The sequence below is a fragment of the Nycticebus coucang genome, chromosome 4 (assembly GCF_027406575.1).
Source record: "Nycticebus coucang isolate mNycCou1 chromosome 4, mNycCou1.pri, whole genome shotgun sequence".
In the NCBI taxonomy this organism is placed as follows: domain Eukaryota; kingdom Metazoa; phylum Chordata; class Mammalia; order Primates; family Lorisidae; genus Nycticebus; species Nycticebus coucang.
In genome coordinates this window covers 46,867,745-46,880,455 of record NC_069783.1, presented here as the reverse complement: position 1 = coordinate 46,880,455, position 12,711 = coordinate 46,867,745, and the positions used below count along the sequence as shown (strand labels likewise).

Sequence of the window (12,711 nt, the reverse complement as noted above, 5' to 3'; positions counted from 1 at the left end):
TTGTCAGAACTCTAACATTCTTGTGTTTTATCAAATTTACCCATCTTTTCCTTTATAGATTTTTCATTCTGTATCTTAAAAAAACTTTTCCTATTCTAAAGTTATAAATATCCTTTCATTCACTGTATTTTCTTATAGTTTCCATTTTACTTTTAGCTCTTTAAGCTTCTTTTCTTTTTTTTTAACCTTTCTTAAAATTTCAGATTACTTTTTTTTTTTTTCTTGAGACAGAGTGTCACTATGTTGCCCTGGGTAGAGTGCTGTGACATCACAGCTCACAGCAACCTCCAACTCCTGGGTTTAAGCGATTCTCTTGCCTTAGCCTCCCAAGTAGCTGGGACTATAGGCACCCACCATAACACCGGGCTATTTTTTGTTGTTGTTGTAGTTGTCATTGTTAACTGTTAGTAGGCCAGGTCTGGGTTTGAATCTGCTAGACCGGGTGTATGTGGCCGGCACCCTAACCGCTGAGCTAAGGGTGCCGAGCTATACTTGTTTTCTTAATATGTTATTTTTTTCCCCTCCATTTCTTGGTTAATGTAAAAAAAATCTGTTACAACATTAATTTCAATCTCTCAATTACTCATAGAAATTAATAGAAATATGAAACAGAAATTATTGAAATTAAAACACAATTTGGCTGAAAAGAAGTAATTTTGTCTGTAACACTTAAGCATTTTATATTCCAAAATAAATTTAAAGAAGCACTCACAAAAATGTATTTTAAAAAGAAAAGCACAATTGCTTACATTCTAAAATTCCTTGTTTTATGGAAGTATTTAAAAGCATCATTGCAGTGGCAGCATCAATATCAGAATCTAAAAAGGGAAAAAGGTGGTAATATTAATGTTCTTTATAAAAGAGAGGTGATTGAAAAATGTTTTCATGCATTCAAAGATAACCAGTGTTAAGACTGGGTGTATGAAAGTTAAGAGATATGCTAAAATTGAGAAACGTACAATCTGTGTGGACAGAAACAAGTGAACCCATCCCAGCATAAGTGAATCAGAAAGGACGCTGTCGGCTGTGTTTACTGGAAGTGAAATAATAGACCATAACATGTTCTGTCTCAAAACTTTTGTAGTGAACCACATAAATTCTTCTACTTCAAAAGGCATAAACATATTAAACAAAAATGGGAAGTTATTATACATATTATTTTGCAATCTGCTTTTGTTCACTTAAATTATGGGCCAGGTTTGTAAACAGTCTTATATAAGAGAGAATGGAAAGGTACTAGAGATGATGATAAAAGTTTTCTTTATTCACAATGAAAATGAAAAATTTAACCGCATTTTAATAAGATTTGCCCTTAAATAGACTAAACTAGCCAAAAGGCTATATACAGCATGACTACTTTTTGGCCTTTTTACCTTGAGCAATATCTCTACTTATGCATATCTGCAGTTATGAAGTATTGTACTGCATTAATTACATGCCAGTTGCAAAGGACAAAAACATATGTAATTGGTCAGTCTAGGTCATATGAATCTACCAATGCTAAATGAGCAATTATTGTAGGAACAAAAATATCACTAATGTTTTTAGCCATAATTATACACAAGACTACAGATTTAGACAATATTCATAAGATCAAATATAATTATGGATTTAAAAAATGGGCTTTGAGGGCAGTGCCTGTGGCTCAGTGGGTAGGGTGCCGGCCCCATATACTGAGGGTAGCGGGTTCAAACCCGGCCCCGGCCAAACTGCAACAAAAAACAGCTGGGCATTGTGGCAGGTGCCTGTAGTCCCAGCTACTCAGGAGGCTGAGGCAAGAGAATTGCCTAAGCCCTGGAGTTGGAGGTTGCTGTGAGCTGAGACGCCGCAGCACTCTACCGAGGGCGATAAAGTGAGACTCTGTCTCTACAAAATAAAAAGAAAAATAGGGCTTTGAAAGGCTGGTTAAAAAAAAAAAGTCTAGTGGGCGGTGCCTGTGGCTCAAAGGAGTAGGGCACCAGCCCCATATACCAGAGGTGGTGGGTTCAAACCCAGCCCCAGCCAAAAACTGCAAAAAGGCTAGTAAAATTAGCAGATTCTACTATAAAGTCATTGTTTTCATATCTACTTATATCCTACTACTGTAAGGTCTTCTTCTATCTTGGTGATGTTGTTTTAGAACCTGAGTAACTAACTGAAGAAAAGTAAAATCAAAGTGTGAGGGAAAAGTTAGAAAGTGTTTATAAATTTTAGCTTATAAAGAGCAAATTTAAAATCAGACTCAGATATGAAAGTCTCCCCTCTATATCTCAAAACTTGAAATTTTTCTTTCTTTTTTTTTTTTTGAGACAGAGCCGTGCCATGGCGTCACAGCTCACAGCTCACAGCAACCTCCAACTCCTGGGCTTAAGCGAGTCTCTTGCCTCAGCCTCCCAAGTAGCTGGGACTACAGGCGCCTGCCACAACACCTGGCTAATTTTTGGTTGTAGTTGTCATTGTTGTTTAGCGGGCCCAAGCTGGATTTGAAACTACCAGCTCTGGTGTATGTGGCTAGCACCTTAGCCGCTCGAGCTACAGCCCAAAACTTGAAATTTTTATTATCAGGAAGTTTTCTAATTTACTTGCAACATCTAAGTATAAAGTTATTGTGAATAATAAAGCCATGATGATACTGAATTGTTTTCTCCCCCAGTTAAAGCATGAACTCAATACTGTTGTTGATAACAATAACATTAATAGACTTAATGAGTAAATCAGAAGACGGCTGCTATGAGACACACATAACTCTATTTTTCCTTCCCTCAAATAAAAAGTGACCTAATGAAACATGTTGTCTACATTACTGTTGTCCAGATTAGACTATCAGCTTCCTTAAGTAGTAACCATGTCTTATCTTCTGTGTCATCATAATGTCTGGAACAATGGTCGGCTCTTGATAAACATGTACAGATTGAGTATAATACACCTTTGCCTACCTTTCTTTAAATTGATCACCAAATTAATAGCACTGAGCACTGTCCGTGGCCTTTGCATGTTCAAAGTACTTATTAGCTTATCTAAACCTCACAACTTTATGCTGTGGCTACTATTAATATTTCCATTTTAAAGGTGAAAAAACAAAGAGGAGTCTCTAGAAATAGTGGAAGGATGTGAACCTCAGCAGTCTATCCCCAGAGCCCATGAACTCAATGGTTCCTCTATCATCACTTAATACCTAGCAAAGCATCCATGATTAGAGTGGGAAATTGTGCAGAAAATTACAGAAGGTACTGGAAACTGTCTGTTATTCATGCAATAAATTGGGTGTCCTACCATGAGCCTGACATCATTACAGGAAGTGGAAATACAGCAGAAAACAAAACAGGAAAATCCCTAACTGTTCATCAGAACACAGAGAATTAATTAAAGCACAGCATGTCAAATGGTGATAAACATGAGGGAGGAAAATTATAAGGGAAGGAAGATAAAGAACGCTGCAGAATGTGGTTGCAATTTTAAATACAGAGGTTGGGAAAGCCTCAAGAGAAAGTTATAGCTGGGCAAAGACCTCAGGGAGGTGAAAATACCAAGGATTTGAATTAATGATCCCCACCGCAGCCAAAGGCTATCAAAACAAAGACCTCTCCAATTTCTATATTTTAGAATGAGATCTGAGACAATTTGATAAAGTTCAGTATTTTCACATGTTTTTGAAGAAAAAAGGTACAGCCACTAGCCCATATTGTATCTCTGTGGGAACTGGAAAAAAGGCAACTTTTCCTCCAGGTGAATGCTTCCTTATTCAAGGCACACAGCTAGAAGAATGGAGTGTGGGCTGGATTTCAGATCCCACTCTCTACCTCAGCCAGGTGTCCCTGCACAGGGCACAACTTGCACAGGAATACGCAAAAGCTCCAACAGAGCTTTCCTGCTCCATGAAATAATTTTTCTTTTAATAAATGTAGATCTATCTTGTTTCCAATTTTATAAGGGAGGTGGGGATAAAAGAGATAAAACCTTGTTATTAAAAAAGTAGTGCATCTTGGCTCAGCGCCTGTAGCTCAGCAGCTACAGCGCCAGCCGCATACACCAGAGCTGGCGGGTTCAAATCCAGCCCAGACCTGCCAAACAATGACAACTACAACCAAAAAATAGCTGGGCACTGTGGCGGGCGCCTGTAGTTCCAACTACCTGGGAGGCTGAGGCAAGAGAATTGCTTAAGCCCAAGAGTTTGAGGTTGCTGTGAGCTATGATACCATAGTACTCTACCCAGGGCAACATAGTGAGACTCTGCCTCAAAAAACAAAATAAAATAAAAAAGCAGCTTATCTCTTGACTTCTCATAATAAACTTCAATTGGAATTCAAGGAACATATTTCTGAAAAATAACACCTAAAATTGATTAGAAGCTTATCTGGACAACATAAGAAAGCTAAATGAACATCATTTTTTCCCCCTTGGTTTCTGAATTTTTTAAAGTGGTAACAAAATTAGATACTGTCTCTTTAACAGTAAGATGATAGGAAAAATGCTCCTTAAATAGATTTCTTATAAATTATAGCCAAATTGATTTCTTATATTCTGCTATACGAAATTAACTATAAAACAACCGCTTCTTTGCAAAACAATTTTACCTATATCTGATTTGTTTAAAACATTTATAAGTATGCTTCCTTCCATGCCTTGCCAATTAATTCTGAAAAAAAATTTAACATGAAAAATAAGCAATAGAGAATGATCCTAAACATATTGTAATCAAGAACACCTGATTACCAGTATCAATGATTTGTGCAAGGTAACGATCTTGAACTATTTTTTTTTTTTTTTTTTTGAGACACAGTTTTACTTTGTCAAGAGTGCTGTTGTGTCATAGCTTACAGCAACTTCAAACTCTTGGGCTCAAGTGATTCTCTTGCCTCAGCCTCCCAAGTAGCTGGGACTACAGGTGCCTGCCACAACACCCGGGCTTTTTTTGAGAGGAGGTCTTGCTCTAGCTCAGGCTGGTCTCCAACTCCTCCCAGAGTACTAGGATTACAGGAGTGAGCCACCATGCGCGGCCAGGATCTTGAAATATTTGGAACAAAAGCAACAAAAATTCTCTGGGTAGAACTTACAAGGAATTTTCATTTATAAAATCCAATCAGTTCTGGCATCAAATTTAAACCGAAAGACTCATTTGCTTATTGTCATATTTGAAAACATTTCACAAAACAAAAACAAAAAAAAAAGAAAACATTTCATGTTTTTTCATTGGTAAAACACTTTCTACTACTTTTAAAGTATTTCTGCTATATTATCTAACATACCCATATCCAATTCATAACAAACCAGAATTTGAGGGTTCAAAACATGCTACTGATTTCCTAACTGGTTCAACTACAGCTGTACCCAAATTGTCCCAGCCTTGAATGCTGGGAAATTATTAACAATAATTGGGAAAAATTTTAAAGACACCATTTTTAGCTATGTGAGAGTGAGGGTTGTCATAAGATAAATAATGTTTCTGTTATCTGAGCTTTAGACCATTTGCTTAAAAAATGATATGAGAACCATGGAAGCAGAATTCAAATGGTATAATCTCAGTAGTACCATAACTATAAAAGGATTTACTGCCTCTATCAAAACTAACATACACAGCATCCAGAGATGCTGTCTCTTGTAATTGTTTAAGTAGGATAGCGATTTCAATGAACTATCAAGACTTTAAGTTTACTACTGGTTTACTTCCCCTTTAAGAAGATATAAACTATGTTAATTTGTAACCTTAAACTTGAACTTAGATATACACTTAGGCCCTAACATCACCATCAACTGCCTAAATTTTGTATTTATTTTTAGTTTATCAAGTGTTTTAGTATAAATAATAAAATTTACTAACTGGAATGTGAGTTCCATTTTTTCGTATGATTTGTTCACTGATGTATCCTGATGCCTAGAACAGTACCTAGCACAGCTACTATTTTTAAACAGATACATTTACTTCAAACCTACACAAAACCGAAATATTAACCCAAAAAGGGGTTTGTTTGTTTTTTTTGCTATCTCAGCATAAGAGTCCCAAATCTCCTGCAATCTATTATACAATTGCTATACCATAGATACTGACACATAAAATTAGTCATTTTAAGTTGAACAAGATAAACTATACTTTAAACAAACTGCCATGCCTGTTTTGGCTGATAGCAATTTCTAGAGTTCCTAAGCCTAATCTCTACTATTCATCTTTTTTTTTCCCTCAGTCTCACTCTGTTGCCCTGGATAGAGTGCTATAGCATCATAGCTCACAGCAACCCTGAACTCCTGTTCTCAAGTGATCCACTTGCCTCAGTTTCTAATTTTTAGTAAAGACTGGGTCTTGTTCTTGCTTAGGCTGGTCTCAAACTCCTGAGCTCAAGCAATCCACCTGCTTTGGCCTCCCAGAGTGCTAGGATTACAGGCATGAGCCACTGAGCCCAGCTCTCCTTTAAATCTTATATGTCTAAAGGTAGCTCTAATGGAATGATTAGTAAAGATGAGTCTGCAAAGTATTAGATGAATATATTAATAAGCTTTAATACTGGAACTCAACAATCTCATGATTTAAAGGTCTTCAGGAGCTTCCCCAATGTCTCTAATCTGGTAAGAGTGCAGGCTCTGAAATTAGAATTCATCAATCTGAATCTTTCCATGCCACTTACAAGTTGTGTAACCTAAGAAAATTACTTAATCTCTCCAAACTTCAGTTTCCTTATTTGTAAAAGGGACTACTGATAACTAAAAGGGTTGTTGTGAGGATTAGATGAAATAATGCAAGGCAGAATAGTAAGCAACTCAAGACTTAATAATGTTATAGACAGAAGTAGTAGTTCAAAGTCCTTATCAGCTCTCCTAAAACTGCTTCATTTGCCTTGCCCACACCTACCTGGTCCTCTTTTATACCTCTAGGTATCAGTCACACCATCAACTTGCAAGGCAGACTCCCAAGAAGTGCCAGTCACCTTTCTCCATTGTTATGGTTTTCTCTGCCAGGTCTCCCTGGCTCCACCAAACTGTACTTAGAGGTTAAGTATTTCCCCAACTTTTAAGGCCCAGCTCAACCATCCCGCTCTCTTTTCTAAGAAGCCTTTCCTGCCCTACCTCTATGCTTAATTTGCCACCTACTACCTTTTTCCTGAGTGTACTCTGCATAATTCTAGTCAACTTTCTTCAGTTAAACTACATGTTTTTGAGAGCAGGGCCTGGTGTCTCTTCTCTGCATATCCCAACACACCTACTACATGCCTAGCACAATGTAGGTGACTCAATAGTAATTGTGATGAAAGTTTAATCCACTTGGTTTTTTCAAACTTATCCCTAAAAATAATATAAAGAGAACAAATTTCTTCAGAAGTCTATGAATACAACCTAAAGATTCAAAGGCAAATTTTTTTTAAATATTTGAGAAGTCATATTCTTTTCCCTTAACTTATGAGAATTTTGTATTCTATTCCAGGACAGATCTGAGTTGTTTTAACCTAGAATACCAACCACCCTTCCCACCAAGTTAATTATTACTAGGAGAATAGGCCTAGTGATGAGTTCAGGATAGGAGCACCAGAGAGTTGATGCATAATATAAGTCAGCAGATGAAGGAGAAGTACCTATGCTCTAGTTATGTAAAACTACGGCTAAAACTAAGAGGAGAAAATTCCCTAAAGGAAGAAGCAAAATGTTGATGGAATAAAATAATAGGAGAAGAGATTTTTTTAAAAACTATTTTTTTTTTTTTTTGGTAGAGACAGAGTCTCACTGTACCGCCCTCAGGTGGAGGGCCATGAGGTCACATGGCTCACAGCAACCTCTAACTCTTAGGCTTACGCGATTCTCTTGCCTCAGCCTCCCAAGCAGCTGGGACTACAGGCGCCCGCCACAACACCCGGCTATTTTTTTTGTTGCAGTTTGGCTGGGGCTGGGTTTGAACCCGCCACCTTCGGCATATGGGGCCGGCGCCCTACTCACTGAGCCACAGGCGCCACCTTTTTAAAAACTATTTAAAATTTATTTTCATTTAAAAACATTTTCTTTTCTCTAACCTGCTTCAAAGAAGGCCAAAATTTAAAGCAAACCCCAGAATTCACAAATTACTGCTCTTAAAATGTGAAATGAGCTCTAGAGAAAAAGCGTCATAATTTATTGGGACAATAAAAAGATAAAGGAATTTCATCACTACTGAAATATAAAGAGAAACTACATTTACCCATGCATGTAAGAGGAACACAGATACCTGTCTTATATTAGAAGGTTATCTGAAACATGAAATGGATTTTCTATCCACTTAATTTCTTTGCAATTTTCTAAAGACTTTTCACACTCTTTGCCTTTGTTTTTATAGACATTAGCGACTGCTTCTGAGGCTTAGCACACTGTGGTTCCAAAGACCCAAAATATTTCTGATTCACAGAAAGGCTTGAGACTGAAATTTCTATTTTTAAAAGCCATAGAAACATCTCTAGACTCCCAAGCAACGCTAGAAAAATTTATTTTAATGTGCTACCAACCCATAATATTAACTATGAAAAGGAAAAGACCAGTGAATTCAGAATTTCCATACTTTTTTTTTTTTTGACACAGAGCCTCAAGCTGTCACCCTGGGTAGAGTGCCATGGCATCACAGCTTACAGCAACCTCCAACTCCTGGGTTCAAGTGATTCTCCTGCCTCTGACTCCCAAGTAGCTGGGACTACAGGCGCCCGCCACAACACCTGGCTATTTTTTGGTTGCAGCCGTCATTGTTGTTTGGTGGGCCTGGGCTGGATTCGAACCCACCAGCTCAGTTGTATGTGGCTGACACCTTAGTGGCTTGAGCCACAGGCGTCGAGCCTGATATGTTTTTTAAAAGTCAACTTATTGCCTTTTTAAAAGTTCTTCATACCTAAATAACCTATAAAAGAAATATTTTGAACCATATTCTAATTCAAAGGATGGCAAATTTTTTTAGTAAAAGGTCAGAAGGTAAATATTTTAGGCTTTGCACACTAAGAGACAAAATCAAACATATAATAATATAATACACAGGTCTCTGTTGCAACTACTTAACTCTGCTGTTCTAATGAATTTTCAGGTCTTGAAATATTAATATTTTTATTTTTTGCTTGGCCATTTTACAAATGTAAAACTACCTTTAGCTTACCAGTTGCCCCAAAACAGATGGCTGGCCAGAAATGGCCATGGGCCATAGTTGACTTATTCTTATTCTAGTTTATGGTAGAACTTGAAAAGACAACTTTGGCTTGGCGCCTGCCACTCAAGCGGCTAAGGCACCAGCCACATGCACCTGAGCTGGCAGGTTCGAATCCAGCCCGAGCCCGCCAAACAACAATGACGGCTGCAACCAAAAAATAGCGGGGTGTTGTGGCAGGCACCTGTAGTCCCAGCTACTTGGGAGGCGGAGCCAGGACCCGGAGGAGTTGGAGATCACTGTGAGCTGTGATGCCACAGCACTCTACCCAGGGCAACAGCTTGAGGCTCTGTCTCAAAAAAAAAAGAAAAAGAAGGGCGGCGCCTGTGGCTCAAGGAGTAGGGCGCCGGTCCCACATGCCAGAGGTGGCAGGTTCAAACCCAGCCCCGGCCAAAAAAAAAAAAAAAAAAAAAAAAGAAAAAGAAAAGACAACTTCACTGATATTACTGAGAAATTAAATCCTACTTTCAAGTTAAAATACATAGAAACGTAAATGGAAACAGAGATACAAAACAGTATGCATAGTAGTCTAGTATATGGAGAAAAAGTGTACATATATATAATTTATATATATGTGTGTGTATGTATATATATATATATGTATTCAAATTTATCTACTTACCTGTATGTCATAACAAAAGGAATCATATCAAAATGTTAATAGTAGAGGGTAATTTTTATTTTTTTATAAATGTTTATATTGCCCAAAGCTTCTACAATAAACATATAATACTTTCATAATTAGAGAGAATAAAACAAAAAAATCCTGACTTTTAAGCTGAGTTTTTGTGATTTAAAGTGTAGTCATTCATCACTTAACAATGGGTATACATTCTTTTTTTTTTGAGACAAGAGTCTCAAGCTGTTGCCCTGGGTAGAGTGCTGTGGTGTCATAGCTCACAGTAACCTCAAACTGGGGCTCAAGTGATTCTTTTCCCTCAATTTTTCTATTTTAGTAGAGACGGGGTCAGGATTTTGCTCAGGCTGGTCTTGAACTCGTGAGCTCAAGCAATCCACCCTCCTCGGCCTTTCAGCATGCTAGGATTACAGGCGTGAGCCACCAAGCTTGTCCAACGATAGGTATACATTCTGAGAAATGTGCTGTCAGATGATCTTGTCATTGTGTGAATATCATAAGGTGTGCTACACAAACCTAGATGGCATAGCCTATAATATGTCTAGGCTGTAGTGTGTGTATGACCCATTTGCTCCTAGGCCACAAGCTTGTGCAACATGTGACTATACTGAATACTATAGGTAATCATGACAGTGTGAAGCATCTGTGTATCTAAACATAGAAAAGGTATAGTAAAAAAGATTAAAAATGGACTTGGCGCCCGTAGCTCAGTGGTTAAGGTGGCAACTACATACACCCAGGCTGGTGGATTTGAACCCAGCCTGGGCCAGCTAAACAACAATGACAACTGCAACAACAACAACAAAAATTTGCTGGACGTTGTGGTGGGCACCAGTAGTCCCAGTTACTTGGGAGGCTGAGGCAAGAGAATCGCTTAAGTCCAAGAGTTTGAGGTTGCTGTGAGCTGTGATACCACAACACTCTACCAAGGGCAACGTAGTGAGACTCTGTCTCAAAAAAAAAAAAAAAAAAAAGATCAAAAATTTCACTGCTGTATAGGGCAACTAACCACGAATGGAGCCTGTAGGACTAGAAGCTGCCTTGGGTGAGTGAGTGAGGGGTGAGTGAATGTGAAGGCCTACGACATTATTCTTGTATACATTATAATACTATACCCTTAGGTGACACTAAATTTACGAAAAAAATTTCTTTCTTCAGTAATAAATTCACCTTAGCTTACTGTAACCTTTTGACTTGTTTGTAGTATTACTTAGCTTAAAACACAAACTCACTGTATGACTATACAAAAATATTTTTTTTCTTTATATCCTGTAACTGTCTTCTTGTCCCATTGGAAGGTCTTTAGGGACAATAACACCCACAGAACTAGCACCCCCTATGATAACAACACTATCATCTGGAATACCTCCTGAAGAACCTGCCTGGGGCACAGTTAAACTCCTTAATAGCAGAAGGAGTGCATTCTAAAATAACAGTAAGAAATAAATCCATAAATCAGTAACATAGTCTTTTTTTTTTTGGATTTTGGCCAGGGCTAGGTTTGAACCCACCACCTCTGGCATATGGGACCGGCGCCCTACTCCTTGAGCCACAGGCGCCGCCCAGTAACATAGTCATTGGTTAGTATCAAGTACTATATATCACTGTATATACTATATTTTTATATAACTGTAGGCACTGTAGGTTTGTTTATACCAGCATCACCACAAACATCTGAGTAAGGCTACGACATTATAATAGCTAAGATGTCACTGAAATGATAGGAATTTTTCAGCTCTATTATAACCTTAGGGGACCATCATCACACGCTGAGTCCATTGCTAACTGAAATGTTGTTACATGGCATGTAACTGTACTCATCTTCACACATACCTTTGAGGGTTCGCAACTGGTTCTGTTTAAGTACAGAGCTTAAGTAGTGAGGTGATAAAGAACCACTGAAAAATAAAGAAAAAAGACAAATGGACTTATAAACATTTTGTTTGTTTTTATACAACTTAGGCACAAATACAGCTAATTTGTATCATTAAAAAAACAAATTATTTTTACCTTATTTTCTTTGCTAACACTACTCAGTTGACAAAGAGTATGCCAAAGCAGAAAGAGCAAAAGAGCCAAGACTAAATCATGGCTATTTAGATGTTCTTGAACAAAATAAATAATCTTAGTTTCTTTCATCCATAAGTTAGGAATAAATAAATCTTCCACATAGCGTTGTTGTGATAATTAAATAAGAATAATGCATTTAATAATGTGTACACATAGAAGCAGAGTGTAGAGTAATAGAAAATGGGGACTCAGAGGGCTGGGGGTGGTTAAGGAGGGTGGATCGTGGGAAGGTGTTTCATGGGTACAATGTGTATTGCTTTAGTGTATTCAGCTGAAGCCCCGAACTTCATCACAATGCAACATAATACAGCAAAACTGAACGTGTACTCCGTGAATATACAAATAAAAAATAAATAGGTAAAAAACAACAATGCATTTAAAATTTCTGGAACAATAGATAATACATAATAGTTACTATTTGCTTTTGTACTAGATGATTATGTTTGATATAATATTAATATAGGTATTACCACAAAAAATGAAAGCATTTAATGAAAACAAATATTTAAGGGAGACTACATGGTAATGATACCAAACATATAAGTCCCCGACTTTATTAATAAACATTAATATAGGTAGCACCCGTAGCTTAGCGGGTATGGCGCCAGCCACATACACTGAGGCTGGTGGGTTCAAATCCAGCCTGGGCCAGCTAAACAACAATGACAACTGTAACAAAAAATAGCCAGGCATGTGGTGGGTGCCTATAGTCCCAGCTACTTGGGAGGCTGAGGCAAGAGAATCGCTTAAGCCCAAGAGTTTGAGGTTGTTGTGAGCTGTGATGCCACCGCACTCTACCCAAGGCAACAACTTGAGACTCTCTCTCCAAAAAAAAAGATGATAATAATAATATAAAATTAAACTTTCTAGGTTCATGGAAAGATACAAC

The 12,711-nt window shown here is 37.7% G+C and overlaps 1 protein-coding gene across 8 annotated transcripts in view; it reads right to left on the bottom strand.

Moving 5' to 3' along the window:
- FOXN2 (forkhead box N2) overlaps positions 1 to 12,711 on the bottom strand; it is a 96,070-nt gene that overhangs the window by 5,529 nt on the left and 77,830 nt on the right. For 7 of the 8 annotated variants that reach the window (XM_053588543.1, XM_053588541.1, XM_053588546.1 and 4 more), the window contains 2 exons: positions 11,586 to 11,650; positions 750 to 818 (listed from right to left, as the gene is read on the bottom strand). In XM_053588543.1, the coding sequence (XP_053444518.1) occupies positions 750 to 818; positions 11,586 to 11,650 (134 nt within the window). The remainder of the gene's footprint in view (positions 1 to 749; positions 819 to 11,585; positions 11,651 to 12,711) is intronic. The other variant, XM_053588548.1, reaches the window with a different exon arrangement.